The sequence below is a fragment of the Atractosteus spatula genome, chromosome 4 (genome assembly GCF_055471065.1).
Source record: "Atractosteus spatula isolate fAtrSpa1 chromosome 4, fAtrSpa1.hap1, whole genome shotgun sequence".
NCBI classification, from domain to species: Eukaryota; Metazoa; Chordata; class Actinopteri; order Semionotiformes; family Lepisosteidae; genus Atractosteus; species Atractosteus spatula.
Genome location: NC_142709.1, coordinates 31,481,827 through 31,507,452, shown reverse-complemented (window position 1 = coordinate 31,507,452; position 25,626 = coordinate 31,481,827). Strand labels below are relative to the sequence as shown.

At 39.7% G+C, this 25,626-nt stretch overlaps 1 protein-coding gene across 1 annotated transcript; it reads right to left on the bottom strand.

Annotated features, from left to right (window-relative positions):
• Positions 1-11,178: 11,178 nt before the first annotated feature.
• On the bottom strand, positions 11,179-20,775 carry LOC148836076 (S-geranylgeranyl-glutathione receptor P2RY8-like). The gene is made up of 2 exons (XM_088913570.1): positions 20,727-20,775; positions 11,179-12,357 (listed from the first exon to the last, which is right to left on the bottom strand). Exon 2 carries the CDS (start codon positions 12,320-12,322, stop codon positions 11,267-11,269), a length of 1,056 nt encoding a protein of 351 aa, XP_088769696.1. The 5' UTR covers positions 12,323-12,357; positions 20,727-20,775; the 3' UTR covers positions 11,179-11,266.
• Positions 20,776-25,626: the final 4,851 nt, after the last annotated feature.

Below are 25,626 nucleotides of genomic sequence, written 5' to 3'. Positions count from 1 at the left end.
ACACGTTTTTTATTTGAGTAATTCTTGCTTGTTTTTTTCATTTAGCAAGCAGATTTTCATTCTTATTACCTTGGCTCCCATAAAGCATTTTCTAGCATCTTCTCAGATGAGGAATTTACCTTTTACTTTTTATAATATTAACTTTTTTTTATAATAAAGGCTGATGTGTGTTAAGTGCATATAGGACAGGATAGTAGCTCATGTTTATGCATTTGCTAATAACTGTAAAGATGTAGCTACTGTACTGTAAATGAGCTGGAGTGTTATTTTTTTCCTACTATTGTAAATACATTGGCTCATGACATTGCATTGCATTGTTCGTCAAATAATTAACCAGGAATGTTTTTTTATATATACTTATGTGCCATTCAGTGCTGTATTAAAGAGAAGTTTAAGTGTCTTAGGGAACATTTTTGAGTTCTGTGACCAATCGGGGATTGTAACAAGACAACGAGAAATGTATTTTGTGTCATACAAATTTGCACATTACAAATTGTCATTCTTTTTTGAGGAATGAATTAAGCTTGCATAGCAAGGGGTTATTGTATCTGGTCACTGTTCTCTCTCTGGAAGTATTCCAGTAATATCTTTTTTGTAACACGATGACCATATTAGTTATACATTGAACACATGGTGACCATAGACAATCTTTTAAATGATTTGTTACTAGTGTATTGTACAATGTAATGTAACATTCTTTGATTTACATTTACATTGCAAATATTATCTTGTAACATGCTGTCTGTTTTATTGGTCCCGACATTGTCTAAAAGATGTAAATTATGTATCAACATAAACACTTAAACCTTTATAATTAGATCTGAAACGGGAGATTATCAGAAAACTACGTATCCTGGTGAAGGTCATGGGAAAGCTGAAGCCCATCCCAGAGGCACAGGGCACAAGTTGACAATGAGAGTAAGTGATTGATCTCCACTAGGATGGGATGCCAAGTCATCAAGGGCCATGTATGAAGGGGCAATTTAGAAAAGCCAGTCAAAGCAGCCGTGTGTCTGGGAGCTGGGTGGTGGGAGGAAACATGTACATATGTGAAGCCAAGAAGAACATGCAGACTCCATGAAGACAGAAGCCCAAAGCTGGTAATTGACCCCAGGACCACGGGTGCTACTCACCACTGTGTTAGTCATGAGAAGAACTAATGCAGGCTAGATTAAGAGTGAGTAAGACTGGAGAGGACAAAGAATGTCACAGGAATCACAGTGAGGGTGTGTTACCATCCAATTAAAACTTCCTCTTGAAATGCTGAGGACATTGGCTACACCGTTTGTAGTTCATTGGCTTCAGCTGCAACAAACTTGACAGATGGAAATACCCACAGAAAGCAAGCTCAAACACAAACTCAAACATGGCTTGGTTTATTGTGTAAGTGTTCAAGGTATAAAAAAACATTAAAAACGTTCACCACAGGCACTTCTTCCTTTTCATCTAACTGCACTGATGTAATTTTGTCTGTCCAGATTTGTCCGTTTTTGAGCAATTTACTTGTTAAGAACTGTTAATTTCAATTTTAATGACAACTGTACAGATTTGCAGAACTGAAAATACTATAATCAGCAAACAGTGTAAATTGCTAAATAAATTGTTTATTCTTGTCTTGTTTTGCAGTACCTGTAAACTTCACAGTTGGAGTCACGTGTTTCCAAGGGCTTGTGGTTTTGTGGTAAATTGCCTCCCCCTTACTTATTGTTCAAACTAATGAGGTAATTGTTGCAGAGAGTTCTTCATTAGTTGCATTTTAAGACACATCTACTGTATTATCAAAAGGCAAACGTTAGTTCCTGGTGCTTTTGATTATGTTGCAATATTCTTGTTATATTTTCAGTTTTTGATTAAAGGGATTTATTCTTTGTTATTGCATATTGCGTTGCATTTCTTATTTGTTATTTGTTATTTTGTTTTGCTCTGTTATCCAACACCCACATTAATTTCCTGATGGAATCTATGTCTTAGCCTCATGTCTCCAAACCAATATAGTGTAACGCTTACGGCCGACAGACACTGTGTAAGAGCCGGCGTACCAGAGCAGGTGACGTCACCGCCCTTCCCTGTGATAGCAGGACTACAGCTACTGGGCTGTGGGGAGATCTCTCTTTAGCTCACGGGGTTGGGTCGCTGCAGAGAGACGCGGAAGTCCCGGGTTCGAGCCACCTATACTTTGGGCCGACCAGATGCGGCAAGGGCGCCCGCGGAGCCCCCGTTGCGTTACATTGGTGTCAGAAGCGGGATGGGATAGCCCTTCGCCGGGGACGGCGATTTAAGCGGGGGAGAGTGTAACGCTTACGGCCGACAGACACTGTGTAAGAGCCGGCGTACCAGAGCAGGTGACGTCACCGCCCTTCCCTATGATAGCAGGACTACAGCTACTGGGCTGGAAAGAGATCTCTCTTTAGCTCACGGGGTTGGGTCGCTGCAGAGAGACGCGGAAGTCCCGGGTTCGAGCCACCTATACTTTGGGCCGACCTGATGCGGCAAGGGCGCCCGCCTGAGCCCCCGTTGCGTTACATTGGTGTCAGAAGCGGGGTGGGATAGCCCTTCGCCGGGGACGGCGATTTAAGCGGGGGAGAGTGTAACGCTTACGGCCGACAGACACTGTGTAAGAGCCGGCGTACCAGAGCAGGTGACGTCACCGCCCTTCCCTGTGATAGCAGGACTACAGCTACTGGGCTGTGGGGAGATCTCTCTTTAGCTCACGGGGTTGGGTCGCTGCAGAGAGACGCGGAAGTCCCGGGTTCGAGCCACCTATACTTTGGGCCGACCAGATGCGGCAAGGGCGCCCGCGGAGCCCCCGTTGCGTTACAATATTTTGGATATCTCATTGGTTGATTATGGAAATTAAAGTTTGGGTGCCTTTGAGTAGATCAGGTTATCCTCAGTGTGCCACACAACAGTGCCCTCCGTTACTCGCTGGCTGCCTGTGAAGTAGAAGTATCACCATTCCTCCACAATAAATGCTAACTCTGCTGTGTGGACCCAAAATGTGGCAAAGGTGCCGATAGCAGGACAATGTGTATCCAGAAAGCAGCCTTCTTGTGCTTGTACATGGGTTGAAACAGATTGATTTATTCAGTCTCAGAAAAGCTGACTGACACTTGGCCATTCCAGGTTAGGGGCTCCAAAAGTAACTCTTTTCCAAAGTGAAGAAAGAAAAAGGGGAGCAGCTGTTAAATCCTTTTATTCAATTGTACCCAGTCCCTTTAGGTGACAGTTAAGGAAGACGTAAGAAGTGCCTTCTGTTTTCAGTTTGAAATACACTTATCCTTGGTTTCCATTTGTATTGCCTGTTTCTTGTTTCACTGTTGATTCTGAAGATGTTCATAATTATAAGTGTTACATGATTTTGAATTTGGATCAGATCTTCTTGCAGTCTTCTGTCTTTGAGACTAAAATAATTTAGTTTTTTAAGCCTGTCAGAGAAGCATAGGGCTTTGAGTCAAGGCCACTCTTCTTTCTGTATTATGGTGACCACAGCTAAACTCAATATAAACTAAGTTAAACTCTAAGTGATTTCTTCCTAGTGTATTGTGCAATTTTAACATAACATCCCTTAATTTGATTTCTACACTTTTTAACTATATATATATATACTGTATATCCTCATGCCCTCCTTGCTTCTCCAGTCTATAAGATTAGTGTTTTAAATTTCTTTATCACATTATGTTCTCAGCCCACAAGCTGAATATTTGGATTAGTATTTCCAGTTCATCACCTCTGCACAGTGCAGGAAAGATTCCTCAGTAAATCAAAGTTGTCCAACTCTTCAGTATATTTTTAAGAATCTTTTTATTGGTTACATATTAAAAGAGGAAGACATGGTGGTGCAGTGGTTAGCATTGCTACCTTGCATCTTTGGGGCCCTGGGTTCAATTCCTGAGGTGCTATCTGTGTGGAGTTTGTATGTTCTCCCTGTGTTCTCATGGGTTTCCACTGGGTGCTCTGGTTTCCTACAGTCAAAAGACATGCTGGTGGGTTAAATTGACTTCTGGGGAAATTGTCCCTGCTGCGTGTGTGTGTTTGTGTCCATGTGCCTGCCCTGTGATAGACTGGCATCCCCTCCAGGGTATATCCTGCCTTGCTCCCATTGCTTGCTGTTACAGGCTCTGGCTTTCCCATGACCCTGTATTGGATAAAGTGGCTAGAAAGCGGATGGATTTTATGTTGCACGGTGTTATGAGGGTAAGATCTTGCTGTCCAAGGAACAAAATGATTCAGATTCCATCTTCGCTTTTCCCAAGGAGAAGTGAATTCTACGGCCTCTTTACAAAAATCATGAATTGTCTTCTAATTTTTACATGAGGAGACACAAGGGAGGCCCACTATCCTGACTTTCTGTCACAGTCCAAATCAACGTCTTTTGGGGGAATTTTTCTTCCTATCAAGGGCGACGGAGATTTTATGCAATATCTAGTATAGCTATGTTTAGATGGGTAAGAAGGGTAACACGTAAGAGGTGGCCATTTAGCCCGTTTAGCTCATTTTGTAGTTAAATGCTTACTGAACTAAAAATCTCATCAAGCAATTTATTGAAGGAAGCCAGGGTATCGGCTTCATTGACGTGATTCTGTAGCTTGTTTGGTACTACTGTAACCCTTTAAGTAAAGAAGGATATCCTTTTCTCAGTTTTCAATGTGGGTCATGTAGTTTTCATGTACTCACAGGATATTTGAGTAATCTTTCTTTCATCATTTCTGAGTTGCTACAGGCAGAAATCCTAATCACTAAACCCTTTGTCAGTTTAGTCAGATTGCTAATTCTAACTAAGGCTGATACTTTCTTCCTAGGAATATCCACTGGCCACAGAAGCCACTGAATATTATCGTATTCAACTGTGTTTCTATCCACTATTCTTTTCTCTAAAAAAAAGGCAAACGGGATGTAAAATGAACTGAGACGTTATTTTGTATGTTGTCTATACTGTGGTCTTCAGGGTTACCAAATATCCCTTACATGGGTGAATTGCAAAACAGGAATTGTGGGTCTTGCAATCAGTGATAGATATCTTTCTGCATCACATGGAACTGTACCCTCACTTTAAATGACATTTCATTCGTGTTCCGCTGCTTGCTTGCTGGACTGTCCGCAACCTCCCAGGAAGATTGTGTAAGGAAAGTTGCTATATACAGTAGAAAGTAGGATCCTCGTGATCGTGGTTAGATATTTTAAAAGAAGTTTAGAAGTGAAAGTTCAGTAGAGGAGACTGCTCCCAACCCGTGCCACTGACATAATGTGTTACCATTGTACACGTATAGCTCAGCAGGTCTTTTGTCCCAGCTTCTTTCCTATCTTATTGCCTTTTCCCCGTTTTCCCCTGTTTCTCCCCTTGCAGTGACATTGTTAGAAACCCCTGATCTGTCAGAAAAATCAAAGAATACAATCTACCACAACATCTTTCCATAGTGGAAACTGGGTCAATTAGTATGCTGTACTTCGAGTTTCCTGAAAGGCACTCTTAAATAAAATTATTATGCCATTTGTAAAATGTGAAAAAAAATTATATTTAACAACAATGAAATGAATTACACCATGTCCTACTAAACTGTTCTGCTTTTTTCCACATTGGGACATTTCTTTACATCTGCTGTTTCCTGTTATTATTTTCACTTCATATCAAACTGTAAGTGTTCTTACTTATGCTGGGTGGTTTCTGTTTTGATTGTTATGTGCAAGCCAGTCTTAAACTGTGTATTTAATGCCAAGAATTCCCAAGCTGAGCAGAGCAGCTTGTGGTAAACTCTAGAACTCTTTCTGCAAAATTAAAGTTTTAGAATGTATTAGGGGTATTTGAGTAGCAGTGTATCTCAAGAAACTCTGGGGATATGATTCGTGAATTCTGGGACCCAGCATTTCAAGTTGTTTATTAATAGTTCACAAAAGGATTAGATCTCGCAGGTCTAATCCTATTCTTGGAATCAATGACATAGTGTATAGACAGATGACAAATACTGATGATTTGAATGGCCTGTTAGCTGCACTTGTCTTTATTACAATCTCCCCAGTAAGTGGAACTGCAGCTCAGAAGGATCATTTCTTTTTTTTATTTCTTGACTTGGTTATTTGGCTTCTTCTAAATAATATCCACAACCAATTCATCACAACAACACAAAGAGAAGCTGACGGAGAGGAGCAGGTCTCAGGTAGTAAAAGGAACTGACATTCAGCAGCTATTACCTTACTGGTAATACACTAACTGCAACACTTAAACCAATGAAAATCTGTTTGATGGGTCCTCAAGTGTGAAGGAGAACTCAAACTGTTTCAGCAAGATAATGGGTTTCACATTCAAGGGTTTTTAATTTGCTGTTAAACACTATCCATATATGAAGTCTGCAGCAAAAGAAAATAGGATTTAAGTAAAGTTTATCAGCAAACTGGTTTGAATATTCAGTCAACTCTTTCTTTTATTCCTCTCTTTTAACTGGTCTGCTAACTGGGAACAAATTCTTAATTACAGACGACCTAGAGATGTGGTTATACAGCAAGGCGTTTCCTTGGGCTCTTTTGTGTGAAGACCTTACTCAAGAGAGTGACAGCAGCTCCTCACCTAAAATTAGAACCCACAGTGCTCTGCAGCGCTAAATCCTGTTGCCGCCCTGCTTTGAACTGATGGTGCACTCAGATATCTGTGATTTGACATATGGTTTGCCCTGTTTGTGCCAGTACAGATTAGCAATGTGGGGTACAATCCATTCTCTTCCTGTGTGGTGATAAAATGAGACATCAGTTGAGACCTGACTCAGATCATTACAAAGCTATCTGCCACCTCCCCAGCTATGTGAAAATTCTTCCGAAATGACAGTTAAGTGATTCAGTTAAGCCTATGAATTGAAATGATTTGTGATTAGATTTGTTCAGCTCTGCTATACAGATATATTTTATTTAAAAGTACTACTGATGCCAAATTACTTTATGGTTTGATACATTAAGGTAGTGTCCTAGGGCTACTGCCACATGCTCCAGGGTTAAAACCGATTATGTAACCCTAATATCCTTTTTAACTCAAAGAGTATTTAAAACATACAGAAACTACTTTAAACTCAAAAGTGTCTCATTATAAATAATTGTGAAGTTTACCTTAGTATACCTAGGCAAGATGTGGGTTACTGATTGTCGAGGAGCAGTACAGACACACACAATATAAAACCACATTAAGAGCACGGAAGAAAAAAAAAACAAGAAGAAGGAGAAAGAAACAAGAACCAAGGAAGAAAGAGAGGAGAGGCAGGAGTCCGCTGGAGTTGGGACTTGAAGCTTGAGCCATCGTGAGAGCCCCTACTTCATCATCACCCAAACCAAACCTGACTGGAGCTAAGTATTTGAACCTTGTTAGAGAACGTGGTCTTCTGTGTTTTTAGGGAATTTGGGTTTCCTGGGTAAAAGATACGTCAGTTAGAAACATCTTTCCTGCTTAGGGTGCATTTTTATAGATAGGGATATAGGTTCCCATTTATATTGTGGCATCCGGGGGGCAGAGAGAGAGAGATTTAACTGCGGGTTGCATTGTATTTAGTTAGAAGGCAGCTCATCTCTTATTTGGCCTCTGTAGGCATTAAGAGTTTAGTGCTTAGTAGCAGTCTGGGGTTTTCTGGGTGACCACAATGTTAGGCCTCTGAAACGCCTTGTTTGTAAATACTGTACATAGAGTAACTTGCGTGTTGTATGTTTTGTTGTGTGTAGTGTAGTTTGTGTATTGTGTAATTGCAATAAATATTTGTTTAATCAAATGTGCCTGAATTATTATTCCTCTCAACAAAGCTGTGACAGAGAGCAAATAATTCACGTGCATCTAATTGTGCCAGCCACTTGGGTATATTGCTAGAAATCACTTACAAGTTGGGGTTTATTTCACTTATTGACTAAACCGCTCAGTCAGTTCCTGATTTTTACAATTTTCGCAACCCTGCCATTTGTCACAATATATTTACTATACCATATACTGTACATGGAAACATGTTTCAGGTGTGTGTTAACTGATCCAGGGCTGTTGTCTCTGCAATTGATTTGTCAGATGTTTGAGATGGAGTGCTGGGGTGTCTACAGATTTTCAGTACAGCTGGGCTCATAACAAATTCTATCAGCTCTTTATTAGTTTAATTGGACCAGTGCTTCTCCCAGCTCTTTAGGTGCCGGTACTTTGAAGAGACCTAGACAACCTGCAGACACATTAGCTTTCCAGTATCAGGACAGGACACCTCTGGTCAAAGCCATTAACAGTGCTGTGCATCCTCGGTAAGTGGAAGTACTGTAAGTTCGCACAAAGATCATAAGTCCTGCAGACCTTGTAGGCTGGTTGCTAAACAAAGGACAAGCAGAGACTGTTTTGAAAAGAACTAATTTTTATTATGCACTCATGACAAACAGAATACCTCTACAGTAGTAGAGCACCTGATCCTTACAAACTCTCAATTCCACTATTCAGTTCAGTTCAGTTTCTTGTCATATGCACAAGTGCAATGAAATGCCTATTCGCATGTATGCTCTAATACAGGGGCATTAAGGAAACGCCAAAAACATAAACACAGAACAGCGCCAGCAACACCAACAAGTTAAATAACATACGTCTTGTGTGAAAAAACACATCAGTGTGAGCCAGAGGTACAGGTAGGGGTAGAGTATTCTGCCTTTGGTTAAAGGTATTTATACCTTTTAGATCTGATACTGTTTTACCAAAATCAAAGGCTCAAGGCAAGTAGTGCCTTTTTATGCAATCAGGGATCTGATCACTATGTTCCTGGAACATAATGCCCTACAGCTATAGTTATTAGTTTCACAATATCTAAGCAATCCTTGTGTAGGTTAAGAATTTTAAGCTGTGACTATTCCATTGTTCTTTTAAACACCTTTTTTAAATCATTTATATTTTTGGCCTATCTTCAACCAGACTTTCAGTTTCTTTTTTTTTTGGCCATGTGTATTATGTTCACAGACTTTCTAGAGGTTCTCTTCATACCTGTTGTCTAACTGCAACTGCTCTTCATCTTCCACATTGTGGCTGGCATCATGTTCCTTATTAGTCTACTTAGTAGTACTAGAACTTAGGTCAGAACCTATCTGCATCAGTTGCTAGCAGCTGGTTTATACATCATTTGATCACTTAGAAGGTAACAGGAACTCATCATTTCATAACCATGTCTAGCACCCATTTATCTCTCTTCCCTCTCCTGTATCTTACAAGTATCTTCTGCTGTTAAAACATCCTCCATGATTTTGGTGACTCAATCTAAATTTGTTTTTTTTCTCTCATCTTTCTCAAGATGCCGTGCCTTGAAAAGAACTATTCAGCACACGTCTGTCTGTCTTTATCTGAACAGAAACCCAGCCACCTGGAGAGCTGAAGTGCATGATGATCCTTTTCCCTTGTTCAAAGCACTTGTTAAAAGTTTTTTTTTAATGCAAATCTCTGCAGCACACATCAATTTGTGCTTATACAGAGTTTATTTTGTGCATCTGAGTGTAAGCTTAAAAAATTCCCCAGATTCTCATAAGGTAAACTGGTGCCCATGCCATTGTCTGTTGTCTGACACAAGCTTTTCTAACCCAAATGAACAAGTTCTGCAGCACTCCAATAGTTTTCTCTACTGTCATGTTCCTTCTTGGAACCACTCTTGACCAGCACAATCCCCACTAAGCAAATATCTCCACAAAGTCCTCCCTTTTCACAGAAAACAGTGTGAATGCACAGCTACAGATTTTTGCCCAGATATCTTCAGATATGCAGTAATGATTTCTCTGTCACTTTTCTCTGTCAAATTTGTTCGACAAATCTCACTACTGATCACAGCTTCAGTTTTCTTACCCAGACCTGGCTACAAACAATGATCGGGTGCTATAGCTTTTATTTTCCTAATATCTAAATACTCCTTGTGTTGTTCAGTAAGTAGTATAAACTGTAGCTCTCTAAGGATATCTCTCTCAGACACTATAACAAATATTCATTTTCAGACAGATATTTCCATCTGTCTGTAAGGTTGCCCAATGATCAGATCAATCAACCCAATGATCAGAAGGCCCATTGCCTTGGTGCCAAATCTTTAGCCTTGTTCAACACTGCAGCAACAGTCTGGATCAGTATTACATTGTGTACTCATATGCTACTAACAGCATGTCTGTACTGTGCTGCCAAAGGAAATATCTCTGATTCAACACCCTACTGAATGTCTCTGATCTTTTACCAGTTTGAACTTTCTGCCATATAGATAACTGTTGATTTGCACCAAGTCAAACAGTTCCTATGGCTTCTTTTTCAATTTGAGTGTAGTTTCGTACTTTACTAAGCAAGCCAGACACACAAACATTTGGTTGCTTCCTTCCTCTGTCTTTCCAGTGTTACTCACCCTTGTATCATTTCTACTCCATTGCAGCTAAGCAGCTAATAAGCCATTCAATAACACATTTTCTGGAAAGTTCAATTTCCAAATATAGTATGGAATGGCTTTGGAATGGAAATGCCAACGTTGACCACCACTGAGCTAATCTAAACTAAATGAGTACTCTGTTCTCATACAGTAAAGCATCATTAGCTAGAATTAAAGGCAAAGTAGGACTGAAATACAGCAACACCTAACTAGTGAACTGGATATGATCAAAATAATCTTCTTCATAGGACTAAATGGTTAGTAAAAATGGATAGATGGTTGGATGGATAATAATCATTTTTGCATTTGAAAAGTGGTTTCCCCCAAAAATTCACAAACTGCTTTACATGCTGTAGTAAGGAAGTGACACACTTGATCCAGTTAAAGGGCAAGTTTAGACTATGCCCTTTAACTGAAAACCCAAGGCAAATTTAAACAAAACAACACCCCTACTCTTACAAAAGGTGCCTTCGGATCTTTATTGACCAAGTGGTCAGGAGCTTGGCTGATTGTCCCATCCAGAAGACAGTAGCTGCCACAGCAGGGTGTTTCTGGTTACTCACAATGATACATTGGTCTGCAAATTTTGGTGCCACCTATTTAACACATGTTGGTTGCTCTGTGTCACCCAGGTGGGTGCTATTCATGTGGGTCCTCTTCAACACATAAAGCACTTGGGGATCCTTTGGTATGACAAGGAAAGGACAGTCCAGTCCCACTTAGTCCCAGATTTTTAATGCTAAGACAGGGACCTGAATAGCACAAACGTGTTGCTCTGCCTCTTTCTCATGGAAAGGATTGCATTCTGCTCACTGTTCAGGGGCTTTATTTTGCTACAGCTTGTTGGTCTTGTCGAATAAATTACATATAATAAATCTTTGAACACCCATTTTTTTTCATAAAGATGTTTTGTTGGCAGTTTTATGGCTCGTTAATGGAGCACTTGCTTGGTCTGACAAATTGGATGTGGTTTGTTCCTCGGGCCCATTGAACTTGCAGCAGAGTTTTTCTTGTAGCTTTCCTCGGAATTCCCTGGAAGCAAAGTAGTACACAAAGGGATCGAAGCAGCAGTTCAGGCTGTTGATGCCTAGTGTCAGTTTGTAATAGATGTACAAGCTTTGGCCCTTATACTTGTAAATCATGTGAAGGACTTGAAGGAACATGTTGGGCAAGTAACAGGCAATGAAGCAAAGAACCAAAACCACGATAAGGTACAATGTTTTCTCCTTGGATTGCTTGGTGTCAATATCCTGGGAACTTATGAGCGTTTTAATGATGGAGGAGTAGCAAATTATGAAAATAATCAAAGGCAGGAAGAAAAAGAAAAGAAATACTGCGCCAAAATACAGATAGCCAAATATTTTTTTAGGGAACAAAGTTTTAGGGAGGATATCAAAACATGTTGTGATGTTTAACTGGTTGACAGGAAATGTCAGATCATGAGATAGTATAGGGATGTGTAATGTGAGGACAAACATCCATATTAAAATACACACAACGGCAGCTTTTCTTGCGGTCCTCCAGTGTTTGGTGCGCAGGGGCTTTACAATCCCACAGTAGCGTTCCAGACTGATTGCACAGGAAGTCAAAATCGAGCAATTCATATTCCCATAGAAAGCAGCAGTGGATACGCTACACATGACATTCCCAAATGGCCAGTCATTGCCTTTAAGGTGGTAGATAATTTGGAAGGGAAGAAAGATACTGTACAAAAGATCCGTCAAAGAAAGGTTGATGGCGAATATTATCATTGGGTTGTTACATTTGGTGTGGAAGCAAAGCAGCCAGAGTGAGATGACATTGCAGGGTGTGCTGATGATGAAGACCAGCAGATAAATGACAGGCAAGACCACTGTGAGGTATGGGCTAGTGATCATCTCCAGGGTGTCGTCAGAGATGGATGATGTTCTGTTGATGGGCATGGCATTAGTCATGATGCAGGCCAAGCTCATGCATTCAATGATGCCTCAATTGTTTGATGAGATTTCTGAAAGAAAAAAAATACAACAAAATGAGGAAGGCAGTGTTGTTTCAGGAAAAAAAATAATTAAAGTCTAACAGGATGAAACACACTCTTGTCAGAGTCCTATCATTATTTTTTCACACCACATCAGCTATTTACTGTATGCAATCATGACTTTTCAGTTTTCTTTCAGATTAATAAGCTATGTACAACTGTACTTTTTGTTTTGTGTTTTGAATGTGTGGTTAATAAATATTAATGGAACAAGTAATAGGTTTATTCCATGCTGAAAAGAGAAGAAAGAAAGCACAACGTTTCGGCCGTGGAGCTAGGGTCTTCAGGTGTGAGAAAGACAGGGCAGAAAGCGAAGGTAATGTAGCGGGAGAACAAAAGCTGGGAGAGAGGAGGAGCGAAGGGTGGGAGCAGGGGTCAGAAAGAGGACAATCAGGAGGTGTGAAATCAGGATAGTGAAGAGAGGTGTGAAATGAAACCTGCAACGAATAGAGAGAATTTAGAAGAAAAGTAGTCTGTCATTAAGAGAAGGGGAAAGGTGTGATCCAGCTGCAGGATAATTGTGGTTTCTGTAGTCTTTCTGATGTATGACTTGGGAAAACCGTCTTCACCTCTGACGGCCATGACCACTCTAATCTCTCCGTCTGTGTTCTCAAAGACGGTTTTCTGAAGTCATACATCAGAAAGACTACAGAAACCATTTTTTCAGCACGCTTGTGTCTCTATTTGTGTCTGCCTGCGTTTGTATTTGTTTGTGCCCTGTGATGGACTGGCGTCCCATCCAGGGTGTGCCGTGCCTTGCTCCAGCTCCCCTGCAACCCTCAATTGGAAGAAAAAAAAATAATTCCCCCAGCCTCTGCAGAAGTATAGGTGCTGTCTCTATCTTCAGACACTAGATGGAGACATCACCCATGAGTTAATGAAAGTTATTTAATTTGCCAATGAGAAAAACACAGAAGGTTCTTTCCGAATTAAAAACACTTGAATGCCTGGAAAATCCAGAAGAGTTGTGTGTTTATAGATCTTAACGCCAAATAATCTTAAAAATGATTATCAGACTCCTGAACTCAGGTTTATCACATAAAAGGAAGAAAATAAATACATCTAATATATACTGTACAATATGCCAAAATGTTCTTAGACAAGGCAATCCTAATGGCAAAATCCAAAGCTGAGTGAGATTGTGGGTGCCATTGAAGAGAGGAAATCATGTACCAAATTTTTCTTGAATTGAAGAATGGAGAATATATACATAACATCACACCCACCCACCCACAGCCGCAGCTAACAAAACACAGTAAGTGAAACCAAAATAACACATTGCACACAGTAAAAGAATCCAGCAAAGGTCACACTGATCAGAGCAGTTTTTTATTCTTAACTTATCTTGGAACATATGAAAGGGTGAACATATGAACATATGAAAGGGTGCAATGAGAATAGGCTATAATGTTTCTCATTTCACCTCTGACGGCCGTGACCACTCTAATCTCTCCGTCTGTTTTCTCAAAGACGGTTTTCCGAACTCCTACAACAGAAAGACCACCAAAACCAAAATTATCCTGCAGCTAGGTTCACACCTTCCCCCTTCTCTTAACGACAGACTAATCTTCTTCTAAATTTTCTCCATTCATTGGAAGTTTCATTTCACACCTCTCTACACCTATTCTGAATTCACACCTCTTGATTGGCCTCTCTTTCTGTCCCCTGCTCCCGCCTCTCACTCCTCCTCCCTCCCAGCCTTTGTTCTCCCGCTACATTACTTTTGCTTACTGCCCTGTCTCTCTCACACCTGAAGAAGGCTCCACAGCCGAAACGTTGTGTTTTCTTTCTTCTTTTTTTCAGCATGGAATAAACCTATTACTTGTTCCTAGGCTATAATATGATGATCAACCTTGCTTTGTTTGCTTAATTAATCAACTCATTAATTGATCCTAAGATTCTGTTCAGTGGTTCTTAAATAAAATGTCAGAATGTCTTTCATGACCCATTTGAAGGAGGCTGAGGTCTCCTTTAGCTCAGCCAGCAGGTTCCCTATTGAATGATGCTGTCAGACCGGGTTCAATCCCAGGCGGTGTAATATATATAACATAGTTTGTTTGGGTGGCTCTGCGGCTAAGGCTCTGCACCTGTGACTAGAAGGTTGCTGGTTCAAATCCCACAGCTGGTGGAGGAATCCTACTCTGTTGGGACCCTTAACCCTAACTGCTCCAGGGGTGCCGTATAAATGGCATTTATCTTGAAATGTTAAACCACAATTAGGATCTGCAAAAACTGAAGTGAAAACAGATGTAAAAGGCAGGACAAGGAATGTCTCAGTTGTGTTAACAGCACTCCACAAGTCGGATATCCTTCAGCTTTGCCAAATTTCTGTTACTTAAATATCACTTTCACAAAGAGCGTCTATGCAAAGAACAGCACAATAGTTTATATTGAAGTTCAAAATAGAAAGCCATTGCTTGTCTTGCCAAGCATGGGACTATGTACAGATGTATTGAATTGCAATCGTATTAGCAGTGGAGGAATAATATTATTAGCATTTTCCTTTGAAATTTCACAACACGTTTTGAACGAATACAATGAAAAAGCACAGAGACAATGTGACTTTTCTTCACAAGTCTATTAGATGACTTTAAAGTTTTGCTGGCATGTCAAGTTTTAATAGAAATGTGACTCAGTAATGTTAATAATAGTAAACAAAACAATTGTCTTGTTCCCAACATTCAAAAACAAAAAGGTTCCTGATGGAGTACATATCTGTTATTTGATTTAACAAAGTCAATGGGTGCAAAACTCCAAAACACAAAAGAAAGCACACTCCCATTTAGAATTATGTTCCATTATCACACCATGCACGATAAATGAATTCTGAGAACAACCATAGTTATTCACTAGCCTTACCTCGTATTCTGCTTTCTGATTAAACCACAACACATACAAACAACCTTTCAGTCATTTTTGTTTTACCCAGAAGGCTACTTTGTTGTTTGAGTTTCCATTCAGCCCTAGTTCACAAGCTTAAATTAGATTAATGATGTTTATGTTATGGTCTTATCTTGTTTGTGTATGCAAATAATCATAATAAACCAGCCTGGCCTGCTGGTAAAGATACTACTCCCTCTCTGCTTACTGTATGTTATATCCTAAATACCCATATGTATCATCAGGTGCCTTGAAAATGCCTGTAGAAAAAATTATGTTTAAATGTCTTATGAAATATACAGTTTTCATCTTTGTTGGCCTAAACACTGGGGCAGGAATCTCCTGTTGTGATATATAAGAAAATTAAAACACTAATAAGGTAAAGCTGCCTTCTAAACTAAATATACTGATGGAAAAAAGAAACGCAACACCTCCTCCTCCACACTCTAGCCCTCCCGTCTGTGTGGAACAGGCTGAAAAGTGACTCATCCGTGAAGAGGACCTGATGTCACTGCTGACGAGTCCATCTCAGCCTCTCTCTGGCCCAAGCCAGTCGGGCGTGATGTCTAGTAGTTATGAGCTGAGGGCCTCAGACAGGCCGCTTTGCTCTAAGGCCAGCAGCTTGGAGCCTCAATGTCCTGTCACTGATGTGGGCATTGTGTCTGCCGGCAGTTTCAGCAGCACTATGGGTGGTCCTGCTCTGATGTGGGTCCTGCTCTGGTGTGGTCACTCGAGGGCAACCAGATCTTGGACGGTCAGCAGTCCTGCCAGTCTGCTGAAACCTTCTCTGCAGTCAGGACACAGTGGAGCGGCTTACTCCATAGTGTCTGGCAACGCTGGCACATGACATGCCTGCCTGCAGCATGCAAATGGCCCTTTCCCTTGCGTCTGGTGACATTAGAAGCATTATGGAATGCACAGAAATCTGTGGCCTTTTTCTTGCAGTGACCTAAGCTTTGAATTAAGGCCTTTTTAAAGGTGAGCTGATCAGACATTGTTCCACCTGGACCTCATTGGGTAAAAGTGCACCTGACGAGCTTTCGTGTTATTGGCAAGTTGCAATGCCTCACTGCACAAGCTGTATTGCTGGTCAGAGGGCTTAAAACAAATTGACAACTTTTTGTGAAAGTACTTACAGTAAGCTATAACTATCATATTCTAATTCCAGAAAATGTTGGGTTTCTTTTTTTCCATCAGTATAGAATACGAGCTGTGGTTGATTCTCTCTCTGCAAACCAGGATGCATCAGCATAAATGGGAATCTATCTACCTGTTTTAAAATGCACCCACAAACCAGGAGAGGCTGTTTTTAACCGAGGGATTCTTCACTCAGGAAATCAGTTCCCTAACAAAGACAGAATAGCAAGCTCTCTTAGCAAGGTTCAAATACTTTGCTCAGACCTGGTCTTTATGGATGATCAAGACATGGACCTCTCGCATGGCACATGCTTTATGTGTCTCGATCTGATCTTATATGGTGTCTTTCCAGACTGTTGATTGATACTGTATCATTTACCCAGCACTTAATTAACTAAGGTAAACCAAAGTATACTGTACGATTGCCTAGATGACTGAATCTGGACCTCCTACATCTCAGCTTTGAAGCAGGATATGTCAACTAGGCATTACCCATCGTTTCTAGATTCTTTCAGACACATCCATAGTCACCAAATCTGTAACAATATTTTCAAGTGCATTCATTTTGTAAGTATCTTTACTTGATTTTCATTATTTAAAAAAAACATCAGTGCTCATTTATACAGCTGGATTTTTTAGTGGTGCACTCTGCTGAAAATAGCTTGTTAAGGGGTATAACAGCACTGGTTCAACCCAGAGCTGACCACACAATTTTCAGATTATGAATCCAGAACGATCACCACTCCTACTACTGCCATATCATATCATATCATGTACACTCCTTTTATTTTTTACACTGTACAAACTTCTTTTCTTTCAAACAGAAACAACCCAATGCATTTTTGATTTTTCACTTTCCTTTTAAAATCAAAACTTTTTTTTACACATTACATTTAGGATGGGAAGGTGTGAAATTGGGACTGATGTATCACTGTCCAATTCAATTGCTTTCTCAGCATCTAAAGATTATGGCTTGAGTGAAGAACTAATTCAGCATACGGACTGCAAAGAAACAAGGTTAATTCTGTGCTGAAAGCTGAGATAAAACAATGTTTTGGCTTTGTAGCCTTTACTTTTATTCCTTTTACTTTTAAGTGTGAAATTAACCTCAATTTTGCATCTATAGATTTAGTCAGGAGCTGGAGTTTAAATGCTGTCTCATTTCTTGGACGTTGCCATTTCAAAAATTACAAAATCTCCTCACTGTGTGCTACACCCAGCACACTATCTACATTAGTGTTTATGAATTTAGTTAGTGAATATTAAAACTAAAGTATAGTGAAAACTGCATCATGCAGCAAAAATACGTTTAGAACAAAATCAAAATGAAGTTTGAAACAAAAATTCATGAGGAGGTCAAACACTCATCTCAGCCACTTCTCCCTGTGTTATGTGTTTTGTTTTCACATCCTTCCCTCCTACCCTTGTAGCAGCTACTTGGCTCAGCTCTGGACAGATTGTCATTGTCTTCAGCCAGGTGAATTACCCACGAGAAAAGCTGTGGGTTTGAAAAGTTTGACCACAGTCCCTGCCGTTTCATGCAATGTAGGCCACCACTGGCACAAATGTTGTTCACAGCAAGACCACATTGTGTCCACAATCTGACATTGACTGATCTTGTTTATTAAAATGTGTGCCCCCCCCCCCATAGTACATGGTACATTTTTATGTGTACCAAACCTGATGTGCTTTTTTTGCCTTCGATCTTCATTCAAGTTTGTCAACAGCATGAAAAGCCATCTACAACACCACTGCACTGCCCACTTGGATGGCAGAACTTGTGCTGGCATGTCGGCCACAGTGACTGGAAATCTCAGAAGATCCAGGCTGAAAACTCCAAGCACAGCGGCTGAATCAATGGATGAAATAAAACCAGGCTCAAGCCTGGCAGAAATAGCCAATATCTTAAAAAATATGTGAAATAGAAAATTACATCCTATGAAATAGAAAATTAAATCCTATGAAGAGTGCATGTCACAGTGCTGGGAGTGAGAATGAAGTCCAGGAGTGATGGAATTGAACCCACAACATTCAAGCCTGACAAGATTGCTCCTTATGGAACACCTGAGTAGAGCGAGTGTAACGTGCTTGTGAAGCACAAAAATGATTTGATCATTTTTTGTTTGTCTGGCATCATCCAAAGGCATTCTAGAACAGAGAATTGTATGTTTCTAGGTAACTAGCACTACACATTTCCAACAAAATAATTAAATTAGTCGATCTTAATCCAACATTTTAAAAGGGAAAGATGGCCGACAGTCTAGACAGCGACTGTTTATTCACATACTTTATGCGGGGATTCAAACGTATTTTTCACCCTCTTATTAACAATAAATTAAAAAATGTTCACGTAAAAGGCTACAAAAATACACAGATATTTCTACAACAGACTGTAAAACTGAATGCAGAACACTAGATTGCACTCTTTTGTTCTTAATAGCAAAGAATGTAAGTGAACCTGAAAGTTCTTTGCGGTGGTGGCAAAATCTGCGGAACACAAAACCACTGTGTAGAGTTGTACTGCTATTAACCTCACTGTGGTAAATTTAATCTGAGGGTCTTTTCCTTCTAAAATTCCCAAATCTATAAAAGGGGAGTTTTCTTTTATTAAAGATTTCAAAAATTTCCAACAATGCAGTAATGCAACAATGCATCTTTAAAAATAATACTTTACTTTTAAGGGCCCAGATTGTGGTAAGACTGGCTAGTTTTACCCTACGATTACAGTAGCATTTCTGCTCAGTATAAGAGGAACTGCAGGTTCAGACTTTTGTTGTACATGGGTGGCTGAGAAGCCAGTCCTGCAGTCTTACCGTCTGCGGCATTGTGACTCAGATTCCCCTCTCAAAGTTACGAACAAACTGCAGAGAACAAAGTGCAATGTCTTTCAGCCATTACCTCAAAATCAGCAAAAGTAAAACTCTTGTTTTCCTGTCAAATGTTCCTCAAAAAATGATTAGAGTGTAAAAGCAATGTCAATAGTGTATTATAATTAAAATTTAATTTTATATTGAATAGGCCAAGACCTGTGTGGTTTGTCTAATGTAAGGAACTTGGAAATGTTTTAGGTAACTAAAGGCAGTTAAGTAATAATATTGCATTAATTGGCAAACGTTACGTGTGTCTTAAGAGAAAAAGAAGTGAAACAGATATGTATATATTTTTCTTCAAGCTATGACATGGGGAAAGTACAGACACTATTGTATTTTCAAGTATTGGTTATGACTTTAGATTCAGAGAAAAACTGAATCATTTTCACACTAACTAAAACATGTCTGCTAAGGAAAGGTTTTTAATTTAGAAACACATGTGAAACAGAATAAAAACTTGCATGCATGTGGTTTTCCTTTCCGTTGTTGCAAAAGTAATACTGTTCTCAATTTGTATGAACTATTTTTTAAAATAAAACAATAAACAAATCAAACATAAAATAAAAAGGATACACAGGATGAAGCAAACCTAAGCCTTTTGATATCTAATAAATAAACTTAGCTGTCTGATCATGGAGACACACAGAAAAAGTATAATTCATTTTGTAACTTGACTAATTTTACATATTTAAAGTAGACAGACTTTTTTCAGGAATGCCCTTGGTCAGTTTTGTTGTACATGTTTTTGTATTCGTTACAATAAGTAGGCATTGAGAATCAAAAGTTCAGCAATTGCGTTGCCACCTGTTATCATGATAATAATATATGTAAGAGTCAATCCACTTCCAGTCTTCCTTATAACAGCAAATCACAAATTAAGTTTTAGTTTTAAAACACGTTAGTATTAAAACCAAAACACTGAAGGACTCTCTGGCTCCTTGATCTCAGCTGGAATTGTCATAATATGCAAAGTGTTCCAAGCACCATAGTTTCTTTAAACACATTACTTAAAGAAATATATCCAATAAAATATCTGCTCATCATACAATATTTCATAAGTATGTTCACTATAGACATAAAGTGATCTTACCAAAAACAAAACAAAAAAAAAAGACTTATAAGCAACGTATTACATATAAACCAGGTACAAATGAGCCAAAATCATAAAAAACATCGTTATCATTCTGGATTTGTCATTTTATACTCAAGATACCAAAGTAATGTTTAGATGTGTTTACTCTGTTCACTTACTGAAAAGGTAAATACAATTTATATGTCCTTGTTTAGTAATATGCAGTATTACTATGTTAATTACTATATTAATAGTAATATTAACATATATATTTGCATGAAATACACCTGTATTGATCAATTTAAACATAGTGTTGAGAAAAACTTAAAAGCCAAACTGTTAAAATAAGAAAAAAGTCACATTTTAGATCTCCGACTCACCACGTGCCAAGGTTGGTGTCTGGTGTTCTATGCAGCTGTCAGAAGCAAGTGTATTTGCATTTTATCTAGAAGGAAAAAAGACATTGTGAAACCCGCGGTTACCGCATGTGCTTCATCTTCTTGAGTGAGAGAGTGCACTTACAGTAAGAATGACATGTGCCGTTAATGTTTAATAACAGAGATCCCTGATCATTACGTGCTTATTTTCCCTGACTGGTAAGGGAAATTTGGCCAGGACACCGGGGTTACACCCCTACTCTTTTTGAGAAACGCCCTGGAATTTTTAATGACCACAGCGAATCAGGACCTCCGAAGGATGGCGTCTTTTTACAGTATAGTGTCCCTGTCACTATACTGGGGCATTAGGACCCACAGATGTAGAGTGAGAGCCCCCTGCTGGCCCCACTAACACCTCTTCCAGCAGCAACCTTAGTTTTTCCCAGGAGGTCTCACATCCAGGCACTGACCAGTCTCACACCTGCTTAGCTTTAATGGGTTGCCAGTTGTGAGCTGCAGGGTGATATGGCTGCTGGCCTAAGTTAGAGTTAGACCAGCCTTGGCCATAAAAGCCTGTAGTTCTTTCAAGGTTGCCATTGGCTTCTTGGTAGCCTCTCTGATCAGTCTCTTTTTTTGCTCAGTCATCCAGTTTGGAGGGGCAGCCTGATCTAGGCAGGGTTCTGGTGGTGCCTTAGGCCTTCGTCTTCTTAATAATCTCCTTGACCGAGCTCTAAGGGATTTCCAGGGCCTCTTTGTATTTTTTTTATAACCATCCTCTAATCTGTGCCTTTCCACAACTTTGTGCCAGATTTCTTTTGAAAGCTCTTGAGTGTTGAAGACTGGAAATTTCCTTTGAAATGCACTACCCTGCAGAAGAACAGGAACCTACAGAAGTTGCTCAATTTATCCAGGAAATGTGTGCATCACTACAGTTTGACACAGTCTGAGGCTGTTTAATTAGGTGCGTGATTTTGAAGGTCTTTGAAGGTTACACCAGGGCTACTTTAGGATTGCTATTACAAGGGGGTAGACACATATCCAACCAAGCTATTTCAGCTTTTATTTGCAATTAATTTTCCAAAAAAGTATATTTTTTTCCACTTTAAAGTTTTGGGGTAGGAAATACTGCAAATGTAAGCAGAACCAGGCGGTGAAAGTCTTTGGCAATGATTACATGTGTGGGATTTCAGACAAATGCCTTGAGCTATTCTTCAGTCTGTGCTAGATTGGCAATTATCATAAAAATGCATGAAAGGTTTATTTTGTCAAGATTCTATGCTTTACTATTGTAAGATGACCAGAGGAAGGGTCATTCAGGACCGGTATTTCAGGAACGATCTGCTCGATATACTTGACTTAGACCTGACCAAGATGGCCACTAAGAGAAATCAGATGACCTGCAGACAGAAAGGGGTCAGTCCGAAAAACAACGAGACACAGGTGGGTCTCATCAGGAAACAAAATATATATGCCCTGGAAACAGTGAACCGCCCCGGAAGCCAGTAGGTGAATGCGTTTAGGCGAGGCGAGGCGAGGCGAGGCGAGGCGAGGCATGGCATGGCATCAGGACGGTGTTTGTACGGATTTAAGAATAACGGATTAACGGAAATAAAAAAGGTTTACGGTTTGGGATTTGTGGAATTCTACGGACTTTGGAACTGGAACTGGGACTGAATAAGGACTGAGAGAACGGATTGCGGACTGGCTTGGAAGACGGACGAGCTGGAGAAACGGCGAAAAACGCCACAGGAATTTAAAGAAGTGTGGTGTGAGTACTTGTCTCTACAGAACATAAACCTTTCCCCCGGAGGCACCACACTGTATAGTTTACTTCAATATGCCACAAACTCCAGAAAGTTCCCAAACTCGGAGGACAATAAAAGTCCCTTTTCTATACTCTTGTTAGTCACAAATGTTAATGCGTGCTCTCTGTCAGACAGCAACTCTAGATTTGTATCTGTGAAATGTTTTGTCAAGATATATGATGTTAACAATGAGACATTACTGAACGGTGTGACTTAACAGTAACCGAATCCCCCCCCCAAGGTGTTAACCGTTTTCTTTGCACTTCTCTATTTAATTTCACTTCAATTGAATGTTTTTGAGAACGTTTTGCATTTGCGGATTACAGCTCAGTGACAATAAGAATGAAACATGTCGCACAACTGTGTTTACCAGCAATCTTAGGTTTTGAGGATTTTACAACTGCCAGCAACACCACTGATAATCTGTTTAAAATAAAAGTTATCTGTAAATCCACTCACGCATCTTTTAAACATATTTTTTGTAAGTAATAAGTATAATAACATACAGTACATAAAAACAAATGTTGGTGTGCTCATGATTTACATATAATAAAATGGCAGTTTAGGAAGTGAGTTAAGATGTATGTTGAGTTCTACAGAGTTTGCAACAGACCAGGTGCTTTCAGTGCTGGCATTACAAATGCATAAACTGGCATCGCTCCTCTCCATGTACAGTAACTAATATTCAGAAAAGACCATATCAAAACATGAACTAAATCCTGGTCAGTCTGTGCCCAGTACTGTAGGACTTATGATGTTTTACAATATAATTTTTTTAAAGTGTTAATTTGTTAGTTTCTAACTCCAAATTTGATTGAGACTAGAAACACCCATGTAATACTGTATGTACACCCTTTTCATCTGAAATGTACTTTAAGGTATCAGTATTCCTGGCAGGACATGGTATATACAGTGGTGTGAAAAAGTGTTTGCCCCCTTCCTGCTTTCTTATTTTTTTTGTGTGTTTGTCACACTGAAATGTTTCAGATCATCAAACATTGAAATATTAGATAAAGATAACACAAGTAAACACAAAATGCAGTTTTTATATGAAGGTTTTTATTATTAAGGGAAAAAAAAATCCAAACCTACATGGCCCTGTGTGAAAAAGTGATTGCCCCCCCCCCCTGTTAAAACATAAATCAACTGTGGTTTATCACATCTTTGGAAAGCTGAGTTCATTTTCTCTAGCCACACCCAGGCCTGATTACTGCCACACCTGTTCTCAATCAAGAAATCACTTAAATAGGACCTGCCTGACAAAGTGAAGTAGACCAAAAGATCCTCAAAAGCTAGACATCATGGTGCGATCCAAACAAATTCAGGAACAAATGAGAAACAGAGTAATTGAGATTTATCAGTCTGGAAAAGGTTATAAAGCCATTTCTAAAGCTTTGGGACTCCAGCGATCCACAGCGAGAGCCATTATCCACAAATGGCGAAAACATGGAACAGTGGTGAACCTTCCCAGGAGTGGCCGGCTGACCAAAATTACCCCAAGAGCGCAGCGACGACTCATCCAAGAGGTCACAAAAACCCCACAACAACATCCAAAGAACTGCAGGCTTCACTTGCCTCAGTTAAGGTCAGTGTTCATGACTCCACCATAAGGAAGAGACTGGGCAAAAATGGCCTGCATGGCAGAGTTCCAAGACGAAAACCACTGCTGAGCAAAAAGAACATAAAGGCTCGTCTCGGTTTTGCCAGAAAACATCTTGATGATCCCCAAGACTTTTGGGAAAATACTCTGTGGACTGACGAGACAAAAGTTGAACTTTTTGGAAGGTGTGTGTCCCATTACATCTGGCGTAAAAGTAACACAGCATTTCAGAAAAGGAACATCATACCAACAGTAAAATATGGTGGTGGTAGTGTGATGGTCTGGGGCTGTTTTGCTGTTTAGGACCTGGAAGACTTGCTGTGGTAAATGGAACCATGAATTCTGCTGTCTACCAAAAAATCCTGAAGGAGAATATGTGGCCATCTGTTCGTGACCTCAAGCTGAAGCGCACTTGGGTTCTGCAGCAGGACAATGATCCAAAACACACCAGCAAGTCCACCTTTGTTAAAAAAACAATGAAGACTTTGGAGTGGCCTAATCAAAGTTCTGACCTGAATCCGATTGAGATGTCGTGGCATGACCTTAAAAAAGCGGTTAAGGCTCGAAAACCCTCCAATGTGGCTGAATTACAACAATTCTGCAAAGATGAGTGGGCCAAAATTCCTCCACAGCGCTGTAAAAGACTCATTGCCAGTTATCGCAAACTCTTGATTGCAGTTGTTGCTGCTAAGGGTGGCCCAACCAGTTATTGGGTTTAGGGGGCAATCACTTTTTCACACAGGCCCATGTAGGTGTGGATTTTTTTTTCCCTTAATAATAAAAACCTTCATTTAAAAACTGCATTTTGTGTTTACTTGTGTTATCTTTGTTTAATATTTCAATTTGTTTGATGATCTGAAACATTTCAGTGTGACAAACATGCAAAAAAATAAGAAATCAGGAAGGGGGCAAACACTTTTTCACACCACTGTAAACCTTTTGTTTTTGGTTGCTCTTTGTTTTGCTATCACTTACCTAGTTCTTTAAAGTAAAATAATTCAGAAGATAAACCTAATGAAAAGATGATCTTCAGTGATGTGGTATTGTCCAGTCATGCAGTACCTTTTAGTCTGAGGAGACTCTCACCCTTGGTTAAAATGGGCTGTGGAAGCTCACGGCACCCAACCTTATTTCACTGGCTGCTTGTGTGAGGTGTCACAGCTCAAGCAAGCCAAATTATTTACCTCTCGCCTTTCAAGACAGACATTACTTCACCTTATAAAGGATCAGAATGCTATAATGCACATAAGCAAACCACAGACTGCCACTTTCAGCTGAACCACAACTACATTATGTAACACTTCAGCTGTAAGTGTACAAAATCTAGTGAAAGTGGACAAATGATATGCCTTTTAATGATTCGGGAATTTTGATAATGACCATACAACATTTTCTTAATATTAATATTAAAGTTATTTCTTTTTTTCTGTTCCTCGTATGTCTGAAGCACACCCAGCAATGTTCAGCATGCATGAGCATTAGCAAACTATTACGTTAA